This window comes from Lacerta agilis, chromosome 12, assembly GCF_009819535.1.
Source record: "Lacerta agilis isolate rLacAgi1 chromosome 12, rLacAgi1.pri, whole genome shotgun sequence".
Lineage (NCBI taxonomy): Eukaryota > Metazoa > Chordata > Lepidosauria > Squamata > Lacertidae > Lacerta > Lacerta agilis.
The window spans coordinates 22,566,328-22,591,300 of NC_046323.1; the positions used below are offsets into that span (position 1 = coordinate 22,566,328).

A 24,973-nucleotide genomic window follows, 5' to 3' on the forward strand; every position below is an offset into this window, starting at 1 on the left:
TATTATTATTATTATTATTATTATGCAGTGCATGTTGCAGCTACTGTGTCCTTGATATATAGTTGTCCAGCCTCTCTTGTATTAATCTCTCCAGGTAAAGAGAGCCCATTACCCCCTGAGGCAGTCTGCAGTCTCTCCTAATGGATCTGCTTCCCTTCAGTTTCCACCCATTAGCTCTACTCCTGCCCTCTGAAGCAGCAGAGAAGAAGCCTGCTCCATCTTCTGCATGACAGCCCTTCAGGTATTCTAAGGCCGCAATTATGTCTCCCATTAAATTTCTCCTCTTCAGGCTATATTTCATCGTACTAAGCCAGCAAGCTCAGGCCTTTTGAAGATGTAACATGCACAGAGACCAACGTTTGTCGTGTGCAGCTGAAAATTAGGTTTCGGAATTAGGAGAAATCGTCATTGTTCACACTAGTGGATTTCCGCTTGCGGCAGATTTCTCATCTAGATTGCTTGAAAACATCCCACAGTTGTATTGTGTGCTGCTTTTGTAGAATCTTAGAATTGTAGAGTTGGAAGGGACTTTGAAGATCATCTAGTGTAATCCCCTGCAATGCAGGAATATGCAGCTGTTCCATAGGGAGATCGAAACTGCAACCTTGGCATTATCGACACCACACTCTAACCAACTGAACTCTCCCGGTACTCATTTCTATTATAAAATAGTGATGCCAGCATAAAATCCCTTCATCAGCTAATATTGCCATGAACAAAAGGTTTAGGATTAGGGGCATATATTTTTCTTAAAATATGTTCCTAACTGGCTCCCTCCTAGAGGGAAAGGAGCAGGCGCTAAACAGGTGATTTACATAGAAACAAAAAGATGGCACAGATTTACATAAAACTATGTTGGCTATGTTTTGATGAGAATTAGAGATGATTACTATAACTTCTCCTGCCCACCTAGCAGTTCGAAAGCACGTCAAAGTGCAAGTAGATAAATAGGTACCGCTCCGGCGGGAAGGTAAACGGCATTTCAGTGCGCTGCTCTGGTTCACCAGAAGCGGCTTAGTCATGCTGGCCACATGACCTGGAAGCTGTACGCCAGCTCCCTCGGCCAATAAAGCGAGATGAACGCTGCAACTCCAGAGCTGTCGACGACTGGACCTAACAGTTAGGGGTCCCTTTACCCTTTACCTTTACTATAACTTAAATAGCAATGCCATACATTTTACCATAGTGGGGAAGGTTGCAGAAAGTTGATCTGCCTGCATAGCTCAGTCAGTAGAGCATGAGATTCTTAATCTCAGGTTTGAGCTCCACATTAGGCAAAAGATTCCTGCATTGTAGGGGGTTGGACTAGATGACCCTCGTGGTCCCTTCCAACTCTACAATTCTACGAATATAAGCTATCCTGGTGCTAACTGCTGATGAGAAGCTCAAGGCTTAGCTGCTTAGGGTTTTTAAAAACATTTTAACCCGACTTGAACCAGGCAGCCCTTTACTTCTTCAGAGAGAGGTGTGCCCTCTGAAAAACAGGACACCTTGTCACCCTGGACTGAAAGTTAATTAAGGATCTGTTGAAATGAAGTATAATGTTAGTATGAATTTAGCTTAGGGGAAAGGAGGATTTGAGCAGCTGATCAATACAGATGGCTACTGAAGAAATTGCTAATCATAAAACGTGCTTTGGGTTATGGATGAGGAATACTTTACAAGAGGAATAACATTTGGCATTGTGAGGAGTTGGAGATTATCAGATTATCAGTCCAATGTAGGACATACAGAGTGATAATATCGAACGAGACTCCAGAGCCTTGCCATGTAGGTTAATGCCATGTAGGTTTGTGCAATTTTTAAAATAGGTTTCAGGTAACCTATTAAGTAATCCATTGGTCAAACTGCTTTTAATAACTACCTTACACAGCATGTAGAAATGGAGAGCAAAGTCCACCTAAATCTCAGCCTGGTTTGTGAAATCTTTTCCCAATTCCAGGAAGCTTATTTGTATGTCGTAATATTTCTCCTTGGTTTAAAATAGCTTATCTTCTGCCTTGCCCCAAAACAAAATGCACACTCCTTGATTGCATCAGTTCCTTTCTTTTTTTAAAACAACAACAACAACAACAACAACATGTGTATATGGGGAGGGAAACCCAGACACAATTCTTAAGTGTTTTCATAATTGACTTCTAGAAATATAGCAGTGATCAGCAGGTATAATTTATAAGTGCACGGCTAATGATAATACTTGACTGATCTTTGAAAGCACCGAGATGCAAGAACAAAGCTTTTCTTTACACACTAATGGACCGCAGTCATAGTTCCTCCTTTTAAAATTCCCTTGTGCTGAAAAAGAAACAAGTTCATTACAGCAATTTAACTAGAGGTTTATAGGAATAGGAATAGGAATAGGAATAATTTATTATTGGCCAAGTACATTTTCCAACATACTTGGAATTTGTTTCGGCTACATTGCAATGTAAACATACAGACACTGTTCCTCTCACAATACAAAGAAGTAAAGAAACCCCACCCATATTTTACCTCCCCTTAAGCTATACAACTACGAATTTAACAATTTAATGGCACAAGGGGAAAAACTATTCTTGTGCCTGGCCGATTTTGTATATGAAGTCCTGTAGCGACGTCCAGATGGAAGTAAATCAAGCAGATGATGACCGGGATGTAAAGGATCTGCTACAATTCTCTCTGCTCTCTTCCTTACTCGGGTAGCATAAATTGTCTCTATTGAAGGCAAGCTAACACCAATTACCCTTTCTGCAATTCTTACAGCTCGTTGGAGCTTTTTCTTGTCTCTCTTGGAGGCTGTACCGTAGCAAGCTGTTATAGAATTACAGAGAACAGTTTCAATGATGCCTCTGTAGAATTGAATCAACACTTCCTGGGACAATTTAAATTTCTATAACATCATAGTATGTTATAGGGTTAAAATGCAAGTATGTGGAATGGAGAAGGAGGTTGTTCACTCATTTCTCCAACTCTGAGAGCACTTCCCTCTTTTTCCCTGGCACCTTAACTTGGCTAGATCCTTTAACCATTGGGCTGTCACATGGTTGATGTGGTGCAGTGGTTAGAGTGTGAGCCTTGGACTGGGCATGCTCAATCCTCCTTGGGCTGTTTGCAGGGGGAATTACCTCCCCCCCCCAAAAAAAGTACCGTATATACCCGAGTATAAGCCGGCCCGAATATAAACCGATGCACCCAATTTTCCTACAAAAACCTGGGAAAGCTTATTGACTCGAGTATAAGCCGGTTCACCTTTGCCGCTGTGGAGGAGGAGGAGGAACGAGCAGCCCGAAAGCAACCCTTTGGGCTGCTCCTTCCTCTTCTTCCTTTGCCAAGTTTGCATTTATGCGAGCAGTTCAGGAATGGAACAAGCTGCCTGGGGAGAGTTAAGAACCGCCATTCTTGTACACTTCTTAAGGAATGGTTGACTGGGGAGAGCGGGTGGCGGCACGAGCGGAGAGAAAGGGCTTCTTTCTCGCCACCCCCACTACCCGCCTCACTCGAGTATAAGCCGAGGGCAGCTTTTTCCAGCACAAAAAATGTGCTGAAAAACTAGGCTTATACTCAAGTATATATGGTGCTTCTGCAAACCTTGAGGTTCCACCAAGCATGCTGAAACTTCACTCTTCTTTCTCAGTGTTCCCTTGTTTTCTGTACAGGCAATTCTCAACTTACGCTGGGGTTATACTCCGGGGATAGAGCATAAATCACGTTGGGTTCAGTGGTGGATGGGATTGCCAAAGTATTTCTCCCCCCCCCACCCCGGCCCCCTGCTTTCTTTCTGCCTCCTTTTTAATTTTTCTTTTTGCCAAGTGCATAAAATTGAACACGCCAAAGTTAAATGTGCGCAAGTTGTGAGTTACCTGTCCAAGCCTGGGAGCTGTGCTTGCCAGCTGCATTTGCTATTAGAATAATGGAAGAAGAATACATTCAGATTAAGAGCACAGGCTGGAAAAGCTGCATTTTAACCTGAAAATATTTCTCTTCCATTAAGATAAATGAGATTCGTAAGACAGTAGGGTTCTTTGTGGTTTTATTGCATCATCATCTCGAGGAAATGTGTGTGCTGGGTCCCCATTTGAGGATGTGCTGTTTTCCTTGTGGTTGGTGATACATGGACTCTCCACTAGCCATTCTAAGGGAGTATACGAAGAGGAAGAGGCAGCCACCTTTTCTTCCTTCTTTCTTCCCCTCCCCTAACTGGGATATCAAAACAATTTAAGACTGCCTCCCATATTCGACTAACATATAGTTTCTGTGAAACTAGCATTGGAGAACTTGCTTGGCAACTTTTGTAGGTGTGGCAAGTAAAGGGGATTAATGTTGTCACCTTCCCTTCCAGAAAAGAGACCAGCTTTGTCTCTGTTAATGTGTGTGTGTGTACGTGTGTGCATGGTCAGAAGAAACATCAGTGGATATTTGGTGAACGCAGTATGCAACATCACCTTAATCCACAATTAAACAGAAATACCGGTAATCCTCAACTGAGTTTCTAGTGAGATCAGTGAGGATGTAAGGCAGCTTCTTCATTGGAGGTAAAAACAGGTCTGTAGATGTGAAGTAGCATGTTAGCGTCACTGTTTTCTGGAACCCTACACTGTAAGCTGCCTTGGGTACAATAAGATAGGAAGGAGGTCTGCAAATTAAAAATGAAATAGTAGGATGTATGTGACAATGAATACACACCTTTTTTTAACTCTGAATATACACTTGAGATTAGTTAGGACTTGGATTCAGTGAGTTTCTGTGCCTAATCAATTCATACGAACCATATGAATGTATTCATAGCATCTGTACATTATTGATGACACAAAAAACTTACTAAAATTCACTGGTTTGCAAAGTTGTTTTGGGAAAATAGTGTCTAGAGATGGAATTATGGGCCCTTTGGATTACATCTTTGTTGTTTCCTCTTAATATGGAATGGTTTACTTTGATATATTTCAATGCTTTCCTAGGGCAGATAATATGTACATTGTGTCTCTGTGATATTCATACTGGACATGAAGAGTTGTGACATTCTGGTTTGTTTTTCTATAAGCCACTTTGGTGAGTCAACAAAGACAAGTCTGTTTCTGTCTCTGTGAACACAGGGAAGGAAGTCTGACACATCTCTCCTCCCTTCGCTAGGCTTTTCTGTGGCATGTTTTTGTGTTGTGAGCCTACTTTTCCTATGTATTCTTCCATATTTTAATGCCAATAAGACTTGTAGGTAGAGATGCAGTTGCATCCTTTAACCTGTGCAACATCACTTACAGCTGTAGACTGGCTGTTTACAAAATCCTGCATCTTTCATACACAGCAGTATATGAAGCCCAACTCTGATTTCTGAGTTTTTTTTCATATGAACCTTTGCTTCTTTGTCTTTAAAAAAATAAATAAAGGTGTGTGATAATAAAACAGCCATGTTACTCGGGTGAAAGGAGATCTTTCCCATTGTCCCTCTCAAATAACAATCCATTTTGAGTTGCTGGTACTGGACCTATCACCTCTGTTCAGGAACACAATCATTACTGGAAACAGACTGAGGTGCTGAGAAGGTTAATTAAAAAAACAACATTTTTCACCCTGGGTGAATCACAGGTACTCCACATTTTCCCCCGAGTTTCGAAAGTCTGAAGATAAGGAGCTGTTTTTTATGCCAAAGACCCATCTATTTTCTGTTAGGAAAGTATGTGTGATGCCTGTGTGCTGTGTGGAAACTGGCAAAGCCTATTTTAACATTCTGTCCTGAGACTCCTGACTATAAACGAAGGCTAGAATTGTAATTGGCGGTGGAGTAGAACTCAAGTATTTCACATGCCTGTGGCTGGTTGTGCCCAGTGCTCTTGCAGCATAGTTTAAAATCCCATTTCAGTTAAAAGTTCGTGGTTTGTTGTGCTTTTGCTATATTGCTTCCAGAAGTTGGAAACGAAAGACAAAATAAAAAGTACCCAACTGAAATTTTCTTTCTGGGGATATTCCTGGACCTCTCTTCAATAAGACCGCAGTGCAGTTAACGAGCAATTTTCCTCTTCCTTTCATTTTAGAATGTAGAAGGGACCAGAATAAAGTGGTTCTTAGGATGGCATTGTCTTGCAACTCCTCCTCACCTAAAGATTTCCAGTACCTGTATAAAACTTCATGATAGAAATAGTGTCCCACTTCTTAGATATACAGTAGATCCTCCTATTTGGATGAAGATTCAAATTTACTGTTGGGAACTAAACTTTGAATTATTACAGTCACAGATTTGGAAAGATACCTACTGAATGCACAGGCTTCCTGTATGAAGGCAACTGCAGAGCTGAAAATGTGCACAGTATCTTTTAATTTATTGAGTTTTAGGCTACCTACATACATTTAAAGCATGCTGACCCCCAAGGATCATGGGAACTGTAGTGTACACCTAGCAAAGGCATAATTCCCAGCACTCTTAACGCACTACCGTTTCTAGGATTATTATTATTTTTTAAGGGAGAACATGCTTTATATGTTATGGTGCATACATATCCATATGTAATAACAAACCTGTTGCCCACCCATCAAGTGAAAATTGTTAACAGCAGAATACAGGACTACAGATACTTAACATGTTATCCTGCTGGTACATAGAAAAAATGAGTGTTGCAAGCAATGACTCTTATTCAAAGAGGATAAAAAAATCTCAAGTGGGTATAATTACAGCTAATACAGATTTCAGGGGAGGAGTGTGCTTTCTTAAATCACATTAATTCCCCCCACACACACAGACTATCCACAATTTCTTGCTTCATGCCTTAGCCCTGTCTCTTGTACAATGCTTCCTCTAAATTACATTTCCCCCCCTTTCCCCATCTTCTTGCTTTGACTGCAAGATTAAAAACTAAAGGAACACTCCTGTTTACTCACCCATGAATGTTGGCAGCAGTGCTATGAAAACTGTCAACTGGCTGAAAGAAAGCATTTGGTGGAGCTGGGCAAGTCATGGGGATTTGCCAAAAAATTCCAAAGCGCACAAAGATGGATAGGGATTTTGAAGCACTAAATCCGTGGCGGGGTGTGTGCATGCCAATAGTGTGTATCAGATTTTGGGGATAAAAACATGTCCTGTCCTGAACAGCATTTATAGACTTGCAAAACAATACTTTTAATCCATTGCCCTCCTCCTTGCCATTATTCTACTCTTTCCTAGGCTGTCAACTGCCAGGGACAGGTGGAGGGGTGAAAGAGAAGAGATTTGCATACTTGTTACCTGCCTTTCAGTGCTCAGTGTTGGATGACCCACAGTCAATAGCAGATGAGAAGGGCACCTTTTGGGGGTGGGTGATGGAAGAGGAGACTACTTGCAACTTTTTAAGGTCCTATCACGCAGGAAGGTGAGGTTTAGTTTATTTACTTGTTCGTGGCATTATGGATAGCCAAATTGACAAGCAAAGGCACCCTAGGATGACAGGTGTAATAATGTGGCTGAAAATTCTGAATGCTTATTTTGGCATCCTTGTGAGGCCGCAGCTTGGGTGATGAATGGAAGCCTGTTTTTGTACCCCGAGTTGATGTTTTGAGGCTGCAATCCTAATCATGCTTATGGGGGAGTAAATGTCATACCTTGGTGGTATTTTATTCCAAGCAGAACATGCATCCTGTGACCCAGGGATATACAGCCTGTGCTAAAAAATCGCTTATATAGTTCTTAGCACACAAACTCTCTGAGTTCAGTCGCCGCGGCAGATTTCAGTTGGCTTCCTGCGAGCTTCAGAATGCTGCATTTGCATGTAATGGCAATGTCAGGGGCCGGCTGGAGTGAGTGATGGCTGGATACTTATACCGGGAGAAAGGAGACTGGAGTCCGACTTGGAAGGAAAGGGATCGGTGACCTGGGGGAACCTGGAACAGCCCGGAGATGAGAGTCGGAGGCAGGAGAAGCTGCAGGATTGTAGCATGAAGAAGAGTTGCAGGAGGAGGGAGAGATGGGTTAGGCTGGTGTAGAGTCAAGGACTTCCACATCTCTACCTTCTGCTCCCAACTCTCCTGCTCCACTGTCTCCTAGGACCAGTTGAGGATTGCAGAGGGAGAAGCAGAAATAGGTTACACACAGGCATGGTCTTCACCAGCTTGTGTGCAGCTCAGGTCTCTGTTGCTGCAACTGCCTCATTGGATAGGAGTAGCTGAAAGACATTGGGCTGACGGACATGCCTTTTTCTAAGTTGTAAGTGTATTTTTAACAATAAACGGTTACTTCCTCACTCTGGACATTCCTTGCCTGGCAGCGCCATGGCAGGCAAGCTTAAGGAATCATAATGTGCACAAGCTTCTTGCTACTGATTTGATTCTGTCCTGGTGAGAGTGGATAAACCAGGTGCATGGAACTTGTGGCACTGCAGACGCTGTTGAACTCCAGTCCCCATCAACCCCAACCAGCATGGTCGGTGGTCAGCAAGCAGAGTTGTAGCCCAGCAGCAGCAAGTCCTCAGGTTCCCTACCCCTGGGATAAAATCAGGAAAGGGCTAGCTTAGCAAACAAACCCCCCCCCCCCGATCATAAAGTAGTTCATTTCACCCTAGCAAAGTGCAGATCAATAAACCAATAACAAATCATGATTTAAGGCTGCCGAGTGATTCTGGTTTGTTAGGACAAAACAAACCATGATCCCAGGTTTGGGTGTAATGGTAAGCTACTCCCCTTCCTGGTATGTTTCCCTGTTGCTGGGGAAGAGCAGAGCAGGAGTGATCTGACTGAAACCTTGGCTCACCATTATGGGTGGTGGCAGCCTGCTCAACCAATTATCAGTATGTCTGCTCTGGGATGTCCCAATGCATGATCAAAATGCCTGTAAAATCAGCACATGGTCCTGGTAATGTTTTGGGTAAGGAGTCTGGTTTCCTAGCTTTGTTGTTGAAACACTGGCACTACTTTAATGATGTTGCTCGTTATTTCTAGATAGACACCACAGAGAAAGTTGTCCCCATTAGCTTGCTGCTCAGATTAGCATGGATGGATGTCTCCTTATAAGTGATTAAGACTATTTAGCCTGCAGTCCTATACCACTTAGGTGGGAGTAAGCCCCATTGAACTCTTGGGACTGAAGTCTTAGTAGGTTTGTATAGGGCTGCACTGTTAATGTGGCCTGCCAAGAATTTGGCTAGAGTATTTCGCAGCAAGTAATCTACTTGTTAGGAGGCAACCCGGGCAAGGTTGGCTAAATATTTTTGCCTTTTGAAACAGAAGTTCGCTCGCGTTCACCTCTGTCTCCTCCTTTCTCTCCCTGTTGCCTGAAAGAAATGAACTTGCAAGGAAAGGAGATAAGAAATCATGAAAGTTGATCTTGCCTGCTCACTTCATTCTGATAGACGAGGTGGAAGGGAGAGTCACACAGCAGCTAAGGAAGGTAGACCAGGCAAGAAGGTACTTTCTCAGTGTTTCTCTTCAATTCCGTGCAAGGAACAGGAAGTGACATTTCAGTAGATGATACTATTGTGAATAAATGGCTGTGAAGATTATGTCTTATGTCTGAAAATTAATTGGAAAGTATATGGGGCAGAGGAGGCAATTCTTCCTCTCTGAGAAGGAAATGACTTGCGAGTGGCCATTTTACAAGGGGTGGGGGGACCTCCTCCCCACGTCTTCCTCAGAGCGCGTCCCTGAGACAATCGAATTGCTGACCTGTGCATTGTACCAGTATGGAGGCAGTGGTGTTCTGAGTCAATGTGTAGATTCGGAACATCTTACTGTAGACTTCCAACCTTTAAATACGCCCAAATCGTAGGCAACTATGTCAGTCCATTGGGGAATAGTTCAAAAGCAATAGTAGGGCAATGCCTTTATTAGGCCCAACTAAGAGTCTCAGAGAAAGCTTTTGAGTTGTGGAAGGCAAAATATGGATATTAAGCAAATCAATAATGTGAGGAGGGCAAAAAAAGCCTGGTGAAGATGGGGGGACGGGACACAAAGTCTTCTGTTTGTCTTAAGATAGAAGGCTGGGAATATTATCCAGGTTTAATGGAATTAGATACAGGCATAGGCAAACTCCGGCCCTCCAGATGTTTGAGACTACAATTCCCATCACCCCCAGCTAACAAGACCAGTGGTCAGGGATGATGGGAATTGTAGTCTCAAACATCTGGAGGGCCGGAGTTCGCCTATGCCTGGATTAGAACATGCTATGTGAAATTTTGACTTGCTTAAATAAACATATCTGGGTGAAAACGTCCTTGTTGCAAACAGAATTTAAAACACTATTTTAAGTGGAGCTGTTTTCACTATGGAAATATTCTTGCTGAGACACAATGTGATTGAGCAACCCTAACCAGAATACAGGGTGCATGACCTTTCTTTAGTCTCTGTAAGCCATCTTCAGGATTGATGTCTTAATAGCAGCACTGTTTTCATCGCAACTGTTGATAGCAGGGGCAATAGGTATGGTTCAGGGTTTTTTTGTTTGTTTGTTTGTTTTTTAAATAGATTGCCTGGGTAACAAACATATAAATATTCTAATAAACTGGAGTACTGTTTGTTTAGAACAAATGAAATTTTATAGTATTATTATATGCTGCTTCTTAACCAGGTGGTTGAAAACTTAGGCATGCTGCCAAATCAGTGAGCTACTTTGTATAAAAGTCCTGGTGGGCAACTAGTTTCAATTGGAGGCCTGCGATCCAATTTCCTACTGCGTAGCTGCAGCTATACTTCTGAGTAGGTTGAAAACAGAAGAACTTACAAGTCCATTTTCTTAGCCAGATGCACTGCTAAGACAAACCATGGCCTAGCATGAGCATGTGGGCCCCTGGAAAGGCGATGGCAACCCCTGTGCTTTTCTTCTGGGTCTGTGATGCCGTGCTACCTGAAGCTAATCCGTGGTTTGGTTTAGCATGTTGTCTGAACCTGAGCTCGTGCTTTGTCTCCTCCAGACAAACCATGAGCTGTGAACCAAGATCAAACCTTGGTTGCAGCTTCTAGGAACCCACACACTCGTGTATTTGTGTGCCAGCTGTTGTTTGACTTAGTGTTACATGCAAACCAGGTTTTGGTTTATAGTTTTTTCCTGCTAATTTGAGGCTTCAAGTTGAGTAATGAGCTCATTCTGCAAGAGGGGGAAATGGGACCATGCCCAGTAACTGCTAGCGTGTGGATGGCATGGGCAACATATGTAGAGAGGAGACTGCTGTATCTGTTGTGTGCAATGCGTTGCACCAAATGATGTGGAACCCAAATCGAACTGGGTTCCACATCTTGGGAAGGGCCTATATAGAACAGGCTTCACTTTGTAGACATGCTGCCTCAATAAATGGATGGGGTGTAGGATCAGTGAATACCACTCAACGCCCCCCTCCCGCAACTTGTTAATCGCTTAAGAATGACTGGACAGGGCTTTGCACTTCCAACTCACAGAAGGGGTTGAGATTAACGCCTTTAAAGATACTTCATTACAAATTCTCTCTGTGCTAGGTTATAGGGTAGGGAAACTGTGGACTCCATCTCCCATCAGTGCTAGAAACTCAGATATATAAGCTAGGCACCAAATGGCTCCTTAAACCAGGGTTACAGTCACCAAAATGGAATGCCTAGTTTGCCATTTTGGGGCCAGACAGCTCGAAAGTCGTATATTTCAATACGGCTTTTTGGTTCCTGAAATTCATTCTGGATAAAATATCACAGAGAGAATTCCACAGGATGCATTGCTAGTGTGTGAAAACAGTCAAGATCCAAGGATCCCCAGGCATGCATCTCCAGATGGTGGAGGCCTCAGGCCTGGCATCTTCACTTGTCCACAAGTGGTCAATTGCCAGGTGCAAAATGCGCCTAGCCCTTGGCGAATTTCTAATGCTGCTTCCCATCCGCCACAGGCCAGTGGTGAGGAGGATGATGGAAGTTGTAGTCCAACCCCATGTGAAGTTGATAGGAGCTGCAATATGAACTCCAGGAGCTGAAACTGAAGTAGCAGAGCCCAAACTGCAGTGGTAGAATCTCTTCTGCCTCCCTTCTGTCAAGTTGCATTGATTCAGTTTATATGCATGCTTCCTTCAGGCAGTAGTCAGCTGCTACATTATCCTCCCAAGGACACAGCGAGTGAGCTGTACTGAAAGAGAAGGTCATAGCTGGGTAACTTGGACTGCACTGGTCTTCTGTTTTTGCCTGGGATGTTCCAGATAGGTTTTTCATTACAAATCTGTACTTCGTAGCTGAGTACTCACGTGTTGCAGGTGGTTTCTGGCCATGGAGTCACTGAGGTGCCAGTCATGCTTTCTTACACTTTAATGGTTCAGAAGAGAATAAAAATTATGAAGACTCTGCAGCAGAACTGTGAAGAAGTACAGTAATTATCTCTGTTTCCATACCCAGTGCTTAGGAGCCAATCAAACCAGAACAAAGATCCCTGAATAATGCTTTTCTGGTGAATATTGAGAAGATTATTTTTCTTAGGCAGTGATCTCCACAGCCACCAAAAGAGAAATAAATTTGTAAGAGAAAATTGCCAGTGGTGATCTACAATATTCTTTCTTTCTCAAATCAGAAGCCGCTTTCCCCCGAATTCCCTTTGCAGTGTTTCTCTCGAGGAGTAGTTCAGCTTAACTCCTTGTTAGCACAGTTTTGTGTCAGTAAATTGCACTATAATGAATACCTATTCAGTCTGCCATAGGGATGAGTAATGTTGTGTCTTGTTAGACAAGCATAAATCTGTGGAATCTCTGTGCTGTGTTACTGACAGCTTTCTTTTCTCCTTATTAGGCATGGGAAAGAGAACTAAAACTGATCAGGAGATAATATCCGCATAAAAGACAGATAAATGTATTTGCAAATTGATGCCAAGAGTGTTCCGTGCTTACGAATGCCAGAATTTATAGCATTAACCACATGCTGTTCCTTTTTAAAAAGGGACTGCATTACACGTTGAGTGTATTGGCAAGTAGAAAAATGAGATAATGTGGCCCTGTAATTAGTTCCCTAGCCGAGAACAGCACAGCTCCTCTGAGTAGCCAGCTCCATTATTCCGTGTGTCATGGTGGGGAGGACTGAGCCAGACAAAAACTTTGGGAGCTGGTAAAAAGCTTTCAGTTCACCTGTGTGGTTGACATTCAAGAGAAACAAAAAAGAATGCACTAGAAGAATTGAGCATGTTCTCTTAAGTTGGGGGCTCTTAAGTTTGGCTGCATCATTCATGATTTTATCCTAGAGGAATGCATCCCAAAACTCTACCTTCTCTGTGAAGCCTTGGGGGAGGGACCCCTGGAGCAGCAACAGCTAACCTGTGGCTCTCCAGGTGTTGTTTGTCAGGGACAGGCTGGATGAGGAGGAGTTAAGGAGCTGCCAGCCCAAGAGCCCCCCAGGGAGGACTCTGAAGATGACACCCTAGAGCCCAGAGCCTGGTGGTGGGACATTGAGGAGCAGTCGGCAGAAGGGATGAGCTGGGAGCTGATAGAAGCAGGAGACTTGAGTGATCAAGGGGGAGTCAGGAGAAGGAGGGCCCTCTAGGACAGTGTTTTTCAACCTTTTTTGGGCAAAGGCACACTTGTTTCATGAAAAAAATCACGAGGCACACCACCATTAGAAAAGGTTAAAAAAATTTACTCTGTGCCTATATTGACTATATATATAAAGTAATTTTTCAATTTTTCCCACGGCACACCAGGCAACATCTCGCGGCACACTAGTGTGCCGCGGAACAGTGGTTGAAAAACACTGCTCTAGGACATGATTAGAAGCTGAGAGTCACTCCGTACATGCGGACAGTCCCACTCTTGCTGTCTCTCCTCCCTCTCTGACCCCCAGCTCCAGGAGGGTCCTGCACGTTGCTGAGCAATGTGCCAGACAGGACCAGAGGAGGAGTCCACCTGCTTGACACAGTCTGCTTGGGTGAGAGGCTAGAAGGAAAGGGAATGCCCAGAGCTTAGTTTCAGCAATGCCTTTGTTGAGTTTTGACGAACCAAGGACACTGCAGTCTTGAATTTTTTTCCTGCTAATAAAAAGCTAATTACATCCTGGGTCTTCTGCGTGTATGCCTGTCTGGTGGGCGACCTGGCTGATGGACAGCTCCTTGATATTGTTGAACTCCCATTTCCAGTCAACCTTAGCTTGCATTGAGTCAGGGTTGAGTGGAGTCCAGGAACATCTGGAGAGCAACAAGTTCCCTACTCCTTCCATCATCATCATCATCATCATCATCATATTATTTTTATTTATACCCCACCCATCTGACTGGGTTCCCCAGCCCCTCCAGGTGGCTTCCAACACATATAAAAACATAATAAAACATCAAACATTAAAGTTTCCCAATGCAGGGCTGCCTTCAGTGCACTACTTAAGGTTGCAGTCCATACACCATTTCATCCTAAGGACAGTATTGACATACTTAAGGTTGCAGTCCATACACCATTTCATCCTAAGGACAGTATTGACAGTCATCCACCCCACCAAGGGCCACATAGCAGCAATACAGGCAATCTATGGACACTGCAGACACACATGGTTCTCCCCCTCTTTCACACACACCTTGCGCCCACATTTCCCCAGTGTTAGGGTGGTGGTAGGGATAGAATTGCTCTCCACTGCAGGACCTGTCAAAGTAAAATGCAGAGTTTCCACCCATCCCCGCTTCATGGTTGAGCTGGGGGCAAATGTTGTCTTTTGCTCAAGAGCTGTCGGAACGTTTCGTCTCTAATCTCAGCGCTGTGGTGCTTAGCACTGAGATGGAGATAAAAGATCCCCCTGTGATGGACAGATAAAGCACTCTGTCTGCCCTTTAGAGATTTATCTCCCAACCAAATGGAAAGATAAAGCCGTGGGGACTGGGAGGCCACTTTCTGTGGCTTGGCGGCCATGTTGTCACTCATGGCTTGGCCACCCATGCTATGCTTGCTTGCTCGCTCAGGCGCAATGGGAAACTATGGTTAATGAAAACTTCCTGGGTTACCCATCACACTGAGGAGAGATGGGGTCTGAAGGCACAATGGCTTATGCACATCTTGGCTTATTGTGCTGAAATATTGTTGGCTGAATGCAGCCTGTGGCAGAAGCAAGATCCAAAATATTGACTTCACAGGTCACTCTTGCACTACCTTGGATGTGCAAACTATTTGCAGCTTTCTAGCTTTGAATGCAACTGCAAGGGGTATGCATGCCCTCTTCTGCATTATTTATTTATTTCATACACCTAGCAAAATCTGAAAGTTTTCTCTTGCTATGAGGGGCAAACAATATGCCCACGGAAATTTGTGAAACAAAGATCCAGTAGCTACTCTGTTTTCTGTTTTCTTTTAAATGAAAAACAGCTTTTTAGTGAGAAGTCATTTTGAGCAAAGAATTGGCTAGGGGAGGTAGTGCTTGCCTTACCCCTTTTGCCTGCCTGCTGTTTTACCCATCCAGATCACTTCCAAGTTCCAAGTTGTTGTCCCCCAATGCTCTAGTTGCCTCTCTGCTCATGGGCGTAGCCAGGGGAGGCAGGGAGGGGCAGCTGCCCCCAAATCAATAAAATCCAATAAAAACACATAGCAACCTGAGGTTCTGCCTCCCCCCACAAAAAAATATCCTTGCTACGCCCATGTCTTCACTCCTCAGCATTGTCCCTCCCAAAGCTTGCTTTTCATTTAAAAATCAAGGAAACATGCATTGGAGTGCAATGTGTTTGCCCGTCAATAAATGGCAGCTAATTTATTTGTAAGTTGGTCTGCCATATTGTCTCTGTCTGGATTCCAGAATCCAATTAGTACTGGAAAGTGGTGGTACCTGAGCTTTTATGCCTTTCAGACTAACAAGGGAGGACAGCAGGCTATAAAATATTTAAGAGCTCTAGCAAAAGGACGTAGCAGCCATGCACTAAATAAAAGAAAGGGCTGATCGCTTTGTTCAAGTGTGGTAAAGGCTGCAAAGTGTTTTCAAATTGACGCTCTTCAAGTCTGAAAGGCAGCATTTGTGTGTTTTGAAGAAGCATGCTTGCTCAAACAAGAGTGATGTGTGAACGCTATCGGCCCAATGGGGAAGCTCACTTCGTTTAGGGTGTGAATCGGAGACGGACGGGCTATGTTTAGAAAATCCAAGCAAGTTGTTTTATGAATGTGGAATATATTGGAGGTTAATGGGGGCAGATGGTTGCGCTTGCAACGCACAAGCCGTTCTTCCTCAGTGTAAGCTGTATAAAAGCACCTTCTGGCAGTTGTGCTAACTTAGACGCACTGCAAGGATGAGTACAATCTGATAAGCTGGTAAGGAAACCCACTGCAGGATGCAAGCAGCACGGACTGCTCACATTTCGCCGTTAGGTATCTCAGGCAGAGAAACTGAAGATGAAATCGGCACGGGGGAGATGGTAAGGCAGGATGGGTCCCAGTGGGCTAGCAGAGGCATGGAACTGATATGGGGAATCTCTGGTCCTCCAGGTGTTGCTGAATTACAACTCCCATCATCATTGACTGTTGGCCGTGCAGGGTAATGGAATTTGGATTCCAACATCAGGAGGGCCAGAGACTCCCCTTGTCCCGAGTTAAAGCAAGATGAAAGATGAGGTCACTGTGCAGAGTAGAGGCACCGAGAAGGAATGATTGGGCCCAACAAGAGAGGAGACTGTGGACTAAAGGAGCGGAATTGCAGCAACAAAAGAGGCCTAAACGGCCTCGGTCCTGTATACCTGAAGGAGCGTCTCCACCCCCATTGTTCAGCCTGGACACTGAGATCCAGTGCCGAGGGCCTTCTGGCGGTTTCCTCACTGCGAGAAGCAAAGCTACAGGGAACCAGGCAGAGGGCCTTCTCGGTAGTGGCACCCACCCTGTGGAACGCCCTCCCATCACAGGTCAAGGAGATAAACAACTACCTGACATTCAGAAAATACCTGAAGGCAGCCCTTTTCAGGGAAGTTTTTAATGTGTGATGTTTTTGTATCTGATTTTTGTTGGAAGCCGCCCAAAGTGGCTGGAGAAATCCAGCCAGATGGGCGGGGTACAAATAATAAATATTATTATTATTATTATTAACTGGAAGTGATGACGGATGCAGCTAATGCTCTTGTTCCTGGGGAGAGAACCCAACACAGCCAAAGGGAACTTTCTGCTTTGGGAAGTAAGGCGGCGAGTAGCACAGAGACTCTGGGTGGGTGGGGAATTTCTGAGCCTGGGAGGCAAGAAAGGCACACGAGGATGAACATTGTACCTATAGCTGTGGCTATTTCAAAAGAGAGCTTGCAAACGGTTGCCAAGACTCAACAGTGGTAGAAACGTGGAATCTTATGGTACGGAACTATTCCCCGTGAGTCCAGTCGTTTCCAGGACTCAGAAGACCTTGCGTCCAGGTGAACCCCACACACTGATTGACAAGCTGCTGTTATTATGGGCAGCATGGCGATCAAGCCGTTATGATTACCTGAAACCATGTATGAGCTAGTGCCGTGCTGAAAATTTCTCTGGCAGCTTCTTTTCTTTGTAACCATTCTGCATCAATCGACAAGAAAATAAATTGCCTTCAAAAATGATCAGAGGGGAGAGATTTTTTATTATTATTATGAAGTTCTCATACAGTAAGTGGGCGTGTAGGATTTTGGTTGCACCTACCTTACTTGTGTGATGTCCTCAGGGGTTTTGTGTGTCCTTTCATTCTGCAGGCCATCTCGACAGTAGCCTGCAGCCTTCCCAGGTCCACCCACTTTCCCCTTTGGCCCCACCCACCACTGGGATTTTGTTCGGAAGGGAATGTGGAAACCTTGGGCTAAGAGAGATTCTGCAACCCTGGTTTACTGGGAAGGAAAGCACATCTAGTACACAGGGGTTAATAATGATGATGATAATAATAATAATAATTGTTCTGTTTTTCCTCTCTTGCTTGGAATGACCAGGGTAAGAGCAGATGCTAGCAGAACACACCAGTTGTAGCCAAATCGTACTTGAATGTCTGTTTTTAGTTTCCTACCTGCTTAGGGAGTTCATGTGTGGTGCATTTTGGGAATGCTCATCAGTTCTTCATAATAGATCCCATATGGCTGGCAAAAGGGTGTGTGGGGTGTGTGCCCAGGATATTTAAGGAATAAAAAATTGGGAAGGGGAAGGAAATGCTGGTCAAGTGGTGCTCAGGGGCTGTTATAATCTATTAACTAATACAAAATGTGTTGTTGCTAACCAACCCGTTTAAATGATTTTTTTTATTTATTTAAAAGGAGAGAAATTCATTTTATTTCCTTTGTCCTTGTGAGGTCTTCTGTCAAAAACTTGAAATGAGCAACCTGACGGAACATAACTGAGTTGATTTTTGTGGATGTCCTGGAGCTGGTCACATTGGGAATCCATTGCTACTCTCCTTTTAGCTACTTAAAATACTCTGTGTAGACAAGACCTGAAAATGAGCATGTTTTCTTTACGTTATTTAAGGAAGAATTGCATGAATGATCAAGCAGGTTGTATTTATAGATACAGTTTTGTATATTCTAAAAATACAGTGGATAACTACTGGGTTAGAGATGAGCCATAATTTCTAAAGAGCTGTTGAAATTATAATTGCTCCATGGCAACTCCACCGCCAGCTTTCCCCTCTAATATTTCTTTCAGGGGATCTGAGAGCGAAGTCACACATTGCTATGTAATAATAGTACAACATATTGTGACCATGAATGCCAAGGCATACCAAAATAGTTCCAGTGTCTTGTTGAAATTATTGAAATTTTTAGATATATTTGGAACTTGAGTGTATCGACTAGGGTTGGGGTGGTAGCTGTTCAGATATTTTGGCTGTTTTTTCAACTTGCATGTTGCTTCAGTTAGGAACATTTTTATTAGGAACCCCTTTCCAAAACAAAAAAAACACCAACACAGCCATTCAATAAACTTGAAGTATGAAGCAAATAACCTGCCGCATTACATGAACCGCTTCCGTAAAGAACTTGTGGTCACATGCAGGTGAAAACTGAAAGTGTGCAGAGCAGAAATTTGCAAATTGCTGAAGCAATTCTCTGGAGCGAATTCTGTGGCCTTGCTGCTGCTTAGCTGTTGCATAATGATTTCCAGAACTGTCTGAAACACCTGCACAGGCATATGTGTGCCTTCTTTATCCTGGGAGATGCTTTGTGCTCTAAAGTTCTCTGCTGCAGGGTTTTCCCCCCCCTCTCCTCCCCCATTCTTGTTTCCAGAACAATTAGAAAGAGTGTTGAAAATAGAAAGGCAGAGCTCATTAACCTCTAGGAGGGATTTGTGCCGTTTCCCATATGAAACGCCTAAGCAATAATAAATTCAGAGTTCTGACAGCAGAGCATGATTGTACCTCTGCCCCAAGACTAAATTCTAGCAGATGAAGATGCTGCTGGAGTTTGTTGATGCAGGAGGTACTGTTTCATGGTAACAGAAAGTGAAATGGGTTTCACCAGGCCTTGACAGTTGAAATAGGTAATTAGAGGATTGGCTCTTCCAAAAGAGCTCTTGGGAACAAATTGAGAGTCCCTTTTTAGAACCTCTGGAAAGAGAGGAATTGGTGCTTTCAAAGTAAACCTTGAATCATAATGGAAGAACCGAGAATAGGCTTAGGATCTGCATGTAGGGCTATGCCCATGCCTTAGAGTCCTGTCTGGGGTTTCCCCCACCCGCTAGCAACAGTTAGCCAGCGTGGCACACGAGTCTTTCACACACTTGGACTCGTGGTGTCAGGATCTTGGGCAAAAATAATCAATTCAAGAGAACCATAGCTGGCCATACAGATGCATCAGTACAAAACTGCAGGTGTCTGTAGTATTTGAGTTGTTCAGTCAGTGGCGGAGCTTCATGCTCCAGCACTGGGGGGCGGGGGGCAGGCGGGGGTGTGGCTGGCACGCATCCTGGGAGTGTGGTTCGCCGCCTGCGGGGGCGTGGCGCCCAGCGCGGCTGGGGGTCACAGCCATGTTGGCACCCCACTGGGATCATGCTGCCAGGGGCGTGCGTTCCCCCCCCCCACTCCCCTCTTCCTCCGGCAGTGTGTTGAGTACTGTGGTACCTTGGTTGTCGAACAGCTTGGCTCCCAAACAAATCGGCTCCCGAATGCTGCAAACCTGGAAGTAAGTGTTCCGAATTAAGTTTGACAACCAAGGCACCACCGTATTGCAACCACATTAGGCAACTTCATAGCAGAGTTTCAAAATATCCCAGTGGTGCTTTTTAAATGTTGGTCGCTGCATACAAGCTATTGGCAGCCATTCACAAAGGCACTTGAGATGTTGTTGGGTTTTTTTAAATAGAAGAACGATTGTGATATGTAGTGTTTAGATCCCAGCACTTAACGATGAGATACCCTCTCCTTTCCATATCCCACTGAATAGGAACAGGGGCGTTCTTAGCCCCTTGGCTGCCCGGGGCGGGAAGCCAAGAGGCACCCCTGGGGGCGGGGCATCGCGGTGCGTGCGTGCGTCATGGCATCATGACGCCCCGCCCCCAGGGGTGCCGGGTGGCGGCTTCGGGAGACTCCCGAGGCCGCCACCCCTTTGTGCAGCGGCTGCTCATGCCTGCGTGAGCAGCCGCTGCACAAAGGGGTGCCGGGCGGCGGATTCGGGAGTCTCTGCGGGCTGCAAAGACTCCCAAATCCGCCGCCTGGGCTCCCTTAGTGGAGCGCAAGTCGGGGCAGGGAGAGGGACGGGCCAGCGAGGAGGGGTGTCCCTCCTCGCTGGCCTGCCCCTCTCTATGTCCCGGCTCCACAAGCCCAGCCAGCAGCGGAGCTCGGCAAAGAGGCAAGGGGTGAGCCAGCGAGGAGGGGGTGGCACCCCACCTCGCTGGCCCGCCCCTTGCCTCCATGCCAAGCTCCGCCGGCAGTGCCAAAAATAGCCTTAATTTTTTTAAAAAAATATGAAAAATTTAAAAAAAAAAAATTTAAAGGCCAGGGGGCGGGGGCACCACCCGAAGTGTCACCCTCAGTAGGGGCGCTGCCCCAGGGCCCCCTGCCCGCTCCGCCCCCCTTGCTACGCCCCTGAATAGGAAGAAGACAAATGGAGCCTTGAACAAAATCTTGTAGTTGCATTCTTTCCCCTTAGCAGGCGTGTTCCTAACTGCTGGACTCCTATAAGGTGTGGTAAGGCTAAAGCAGGCCGATTCATTCATCTCTATTTACCAGCTGGTTTTCTTTTCCAATTGCCAACATTCCATGGTCCCTGGAATGCATGAACAATACTCAAATCTTCACCGGACTGTTTCTGAAGGTGTTTTGTACTTCCTCATTACCTCGGGGCTCAGCGGAACATGCTGCTTTCTCTTCCTTGTTTCTCAGTAATCCACATTTCAACGCCAGTGCTGTTGGCACGCAACCACCTGAGTTCACTGTTGGAGGGGATGATGACAGATCTGGCGCCGGATTCACTGAAGCAGACCTTGCCATATGTTGTCACTCGGGCAGCTTGGGTGAATAAATGTAGCCATGGTTCTTAATTCAGCACCAAGTAGCCAGGCATGTACAATGCAACACTTGCTTGCTGCAGACAAAAAAACCCCAAGGTGAACTGGAGTTGTCTGGGGAGCAAGTTAGTAGAACACACTGCATGAGGCATAATACCATAAAACTGATTTTAGCAAGAGCATATTCTGTGGCCATTGTGCAGACACAAAGAACAGGAAAAACTCCAGCGGTGGTATCCGAGCACTTTTTAAAAAAGCAAACTCTATAAACTCTATAAACTAGACATTGGTGCATGGCATTAAAATGATTGGATTTCATATCCTGGAAAGAGTTGTTGGCAAGACATAAGAAATGCTTTGTTTAGATCAGGCTTCCTCAACCTCGGCCCTCCAGATGTTTTTTGGCCTACAACTCCCATGATCCCTAGCTAGCAGGGCCAGAGGTCAGGGATGATGGGAATTGTAGTCTTAAAACATCTGGAGGGCCGAGGTTGAGGAAGCCTGGCTTAGATTATTTATATATTGTCATCTTATATATTGTCAGCACTACTGGAGTCCAAGAGGAAAAGATCAAAGTTAAATATTGATCAGTATTCTGAACCCTCCCCCACATATTACGTTACGTATTTTGACCACTGTTGAATAATACAATATTTTGTGTAATAGTACAGTAAGAGACTTTCTTACCCTCGAGTTTGTGAAGAGTGCTACCCTTTAGTTTAGCTTTTGTGAAGTGGGAAGAATCTGTTGCCATAGTTACTACAGCTCACATTTTCTACATTGTCACTGGGACTTCCAGCAAGGTTCTCGATGCAGACTGCCACCTTGGTGCTGCTATTAAATATTGTTTTCTGCCAGACTTGACAACAGATGCCTACTTAAATATCTGACCTCATCATGCACTGGGATTGCTATTGTGCGGCAGTCAAAGGTGTTGTGTTCTTCGGGGCGGCAGTTTCCATAAATGGGTTTTCCACCAATCATGTTGGCATTGTTAATACCTTTGCCTCCTTCTCTACGGAGGTCAGTTTATTGCTCTCTAATCATTTCCTATGGGTATTTTCCGTTGTTTATCTATGCACAGCTGACAGGTTTTTAAATGCCCACACCTTTAAGTGCTGCTTCAATAATTGGGCAAAAAAAAAAAAAAAATTAAACAACTTGGATGTGTTGAAAAGGTGAAAATGACTCACCTGATCACCTATAAAGATAACGTGGTCCTAGAAGTATTGTCTTCTGGTAGAGGTATAGTTAGTATGGTCTGTGAGCTCTGTGTATCTGTATGGATACATCAGAACAGGCACCCCCAAACTCGGGCATGTTTTGGGACTACAACTCGCATCATCCCTAGCTAATAGGACCAGTGGTCAGGGATGATGGGAGTTGTAGTCCCAAAACATCTGGAGGGCCAAGTTTGGGGATGCCTGCATCAGAAGGTCAAAATCTCTCACTTGAACATCTCTGTACATGGAATCCATGCAGATCCAAGAGCTGAGTAGCGTTCCCACAAATTATCCCACCCACACCTCTGCCCCATGCCTAAAACATAGTTGAGGGCTGACATAGTGTACTGGCTTAAGCATGTGGGTTCGGAGACCCTGGTTCAAATCTAGCTTTCGACATAAACACAATGGGGCTTGCTGCAATTAACAAGGGCTTATCCACGCTTAACTTTTCCTCGGCACTTATTGAGACATGGTCTGTCCTTTAAAGCTTTATGTCTGAGCGCCCTTTCTTTTGCTCCAGAGCTTCCCCCCCCACACACAAAAAAATGTTCTTTAAAGCGGGAAAAGTTTCATGTGTGTTTGTGTGTGGCCAGGAATGCTCGGCCTTGGAGTTTTAAATCGCGGACCATGCCTGGAAAGAGTGGAAGAAAGTGTGGAAAAGCCTCAATATGAAGTGTTATGAAATACTTCACTTATCAAACCTTTATCAGGCATTTTACAAGTAAAACCGCGAGAAAGAGAGTCGCATACAAATACCTTAAGATATATGCAAAAAGACGACAGTTGAGTACATATGCTGATTTTGTATATATATATATATATATATATATATGTGTGTGTGTGTGTGTGTGTGTGTGTGTGTGTGTGTGTAATCTGGGATTTCTTTCTGTTAAACTACTCCTTGGGGCACTGCTGCCAAATACTCGGCTATCCCCACAGTCACCCTTTGGTCAATGTCAGACAGACAGAATCCAATGCTTCCACCGTGCTTCAAACCACTCAGGAGGGGGGACAGTTATATGTTCACGCAGCCTACTGTACAGTGGGCATTGAAAGAGAATATGCACTCTGTCACTATGTAAATTATTTTTCTATTGTTAATTATTTAAATTCTCACATACACCCCTTTCAGAGCAAGCTCTCTGAAAGTTACCCCCTTCATAGCTTATTGGTTTGCTCATTTTATAGCAATGGCGTCGTGTTGCATTGCTGTAAATTTGAACTCTTTATTGTTGTTAGAATTGCTATTGACTAAAACTGATGGTGTGTTGTTGTCTCCTTTTCCTCACCTTCCTGCTCTGTCTTTTAGGAATTTCCTTTGAGCACCACGAGCGCCGCTGGGATGCATTTGGAGATGCGATGACTCTTGCCTTTCTCTCCCATGTCTTCTCGTTTTGTCGTTGAATTGGTACAGAAGAAACTCTTTCGGAGACCATGACTGAAGAAAAGAATCTTGGTGTGTCTCAGAAAGTCTTGTCGCCTTCAAGAAGTACCAGTAGCTGCTCCTCTAAGCAGGGGAGTAGGCAGGTAAACATAAAGTGTTTTTATCACCCCCTTTTGTTTAACGCCACATAGATTGAAAAATATAGATCAAGAGCTGCATAGAAATACGGATCAAGGTTGGAAACCTGTGGCCCTCCAGCTGTTGTTGGTATGACCAATGGCCAGGGATGATGGGAGTTGTAGTCCAGCAACCTCTGGAGGTACCACTATTTCCCCACTCATGTTGCAGATGATTCACTTACTGATTGCTTGCCCCTTTTCACTGTTTCTGGTACTTAGGATTAATTCACATGACCAAGCTGGTGTTCTGAGTACAGTATGTGGGTTGAGTAGATCTGTGGTGAGTTGCTTCTGCCTTGGTTTCACACAACAGGCCAAGTCTGCAACCTGGCTTTCAGTAAGGTTTTTATTGGCACTGCTGGTTCTCTCGCCCCATGGATTTCAGTAGTAATATTTCATTTTCAGTTGTGCCAGAAAGTTCATTTGCATAAAATAGAACATGATGCCACATTCTTAGGTTGTGTGTGGTTGAGCGGAGACGTATAAAAAAATTGGCCATGTATGCATGGTATAGATAATTGCAGACCAGATAAGGAAAGTAGATTATGCAAGGACATATGCAAGCTTGCTGGATCAGGCCAGTGGCACATCTAGTCCAGCATCCTGTTTTCTCAGTGACCAACCAGTTGCCTGTGGGAAACCTGCAAGCAGGACCTGAGTTAGTGCAAAAAGCATTATTCTCTCCTGCAGGTTCCAGATAATATGCTTTCCTATTATCATGGCCCCTTGCAAATTCCTTTAGAAAGCCAAGATCATGTTGATACTGGCTTTCGTTGTAAAGATCCACTAAAATCCATGGCACTTACCACACATCCACACTTGAATGGAAGTTCAGAACTTGGTCAGACACTTTCAAGTTCTTTGCAATCCTAAGGACTGGAACCTTTTTTAACAATCAAAAGAGGCAGAAGAGTAGAGGTATGATGGATTAAC

At 44.4% G+C, this 24,973-nt stretch overlaps 1 protein-coding gene across 6 annotated transcripts in view; it reads left to right on the forward strand.

The window, feature by feature from the left end:
* OSBPL3 (oxysterol binding protein like 3) overlaps positions 1 to 24,973 on the forward strand; it is a 90,670-nt gene that overhangs the window by 12,498 nt on the left and 53,199 nt on the right. For all 6 annotated transcript variants that reach the window (XM_033165027.1, XM_033165030.1, XM_033165028.1 and 3 more), the window contains exon 2: positions 23,787 to 24,004. In XM_033165027.1, the coding sequence (XP_033020918.1) occupies positions 23,912 to 24,004 (93 nt within the window). In that variant the 5' untranslated portion in view covers positions 23,787 to 23,911. The remainder of the gene's footprint in view (positions 1 to 23,786; positions 24,005 to 24,973) is intronic.